Genomic DNA, 1,160 nt, shown 5'->3' with positions numbered 1-1,160 from the left:
GTAGACCAGGCTGGTCTCGAACTCACAGAGATCCGCCTGCCTCTGCCTCCCGAGTGCTGGGATTAAAGGCGTGCGCCACCATCGCCCGGCTAGGAACATCTTATGTCTGTTTATTTTCACCTATGAGTTGACTCCAGGCCGTTACAAAATTAGGATTTTGTTTGTTTGTTTGTTTTGTTTTTCAAGACAGGGTTTCTCTGTAGCCCTGGCCATCCTGAATTCACCTGCCTTTGCCTCCAGAGAGTTGGGATTAAAGATTTGCACAATCACAGCCTGACCTTTTTTCTTAAAGCTGGAGATACAGCTCAGTGATAGAGTAGCTATTCAGCATGCCCAAAGTCCCGAGTTTGAACACTGGGAGCCATAAATGAATGGATGAAATAATGAATTTAATTTAAGCTCTGTCACTCTCTGTAGATCAGTGGCTCCCAAGCTAGCGAATGCTGCAACCCTTTAACACAGTTCTTCATATTGTGGTGATTCCCCCAACCATAACATTATTTTGTTGCTACTTCAGAACTGTAATTTTTCTACTTTTATGAATTGTAATATAAAAATCTGATATTCAATCCCAAAGGGGTCATGACCCACAGGTCATGAGAATCAATGCTCTAGATAATCTTTTGAATTCCTATTCATGGTGGCAAGCTTTATTTATTTGTCTAAGGCTACCCTAGTGGGTTCCTTCTGGCCCTAACAGGTCATGACCCCGATGTTCACTCGTAGCATAGGTGCTACGATTCTTACTAGTGCCAGCTGCACATGTGAGAATGGGCCGTGGGAAGTAGGAAGAACAACTGTTGGCCACAGAGTGTGCAACTTTCTGCTCATCCACATCCCCAGGGGTGAGTTCTTACCGGAATCCGTATGTTGGCCTTTTCTTTCCACGAAAGATAGCAAGGGTAGAAGTGACCATCACGTAGTATACACCTGCTGCGCCCATAGCATGGCCAGAAGGACTCCCTAGATGGCAGAAAAGAGGAGAATGGACTAAAGATGGAAAGGTGTCCATGTGAGAGACTGCCAAGGTATCATCCACACATCTACCCATCCATCAGCCCATCCATTAACCACGCCTTCCATCTAACTATCCATCAACCTATCCATTAACCACGCCTTCCATCTAACTATCCATCAACCTATCTATTAACCACGCCTTC

General features: G+C 45.0%; 1 protein-coding gene across 1 annotated transcript in view; it reads right to left on the bottom strand.

Annotated features, from left to right (window-relative positions):
• G6pc (glucose-6-phosphatase catalytic subunit) overlaps nucleotides 1-1,160 on the bottom strand; it is a 14,936-nt gene that overhangs the window by 5,670 nt on the left and 8,106 nt on the right. The window contains exon 3 of the mRNA XM_005369063.1: nucleotides 858-963. Coding sequence (XP_005369120.1) covers nucleotides 858-963 — 106 coding nt within the window. The remainder of the gene's footprint in view (nucleotides 1-857; nucleotides 964-1,160) is intronic.

Source organism: Microtus ochrogaster, unplaced genomic scaffold, assembly GCF_000317375.1.
Source record: "Microtus ochrogaster isolate Prairie Vole_2 unplaced genomic scaffold, MicOch1.0 UNK44, whole genome shotgun sequence".
Classification (NCBI taxonomy): domain Eukaryota; kingdom Metazoa; phylum Chordata; class Mammalia; order Rodentia; family Cricetidae; genus Microtus; species Microtus ochrogaster.
The sequence above is the reverse complement of the archived record's forward strand: the minus strand, read 5'-3'. Positions and strand labels throughout refer to the sequence as shown.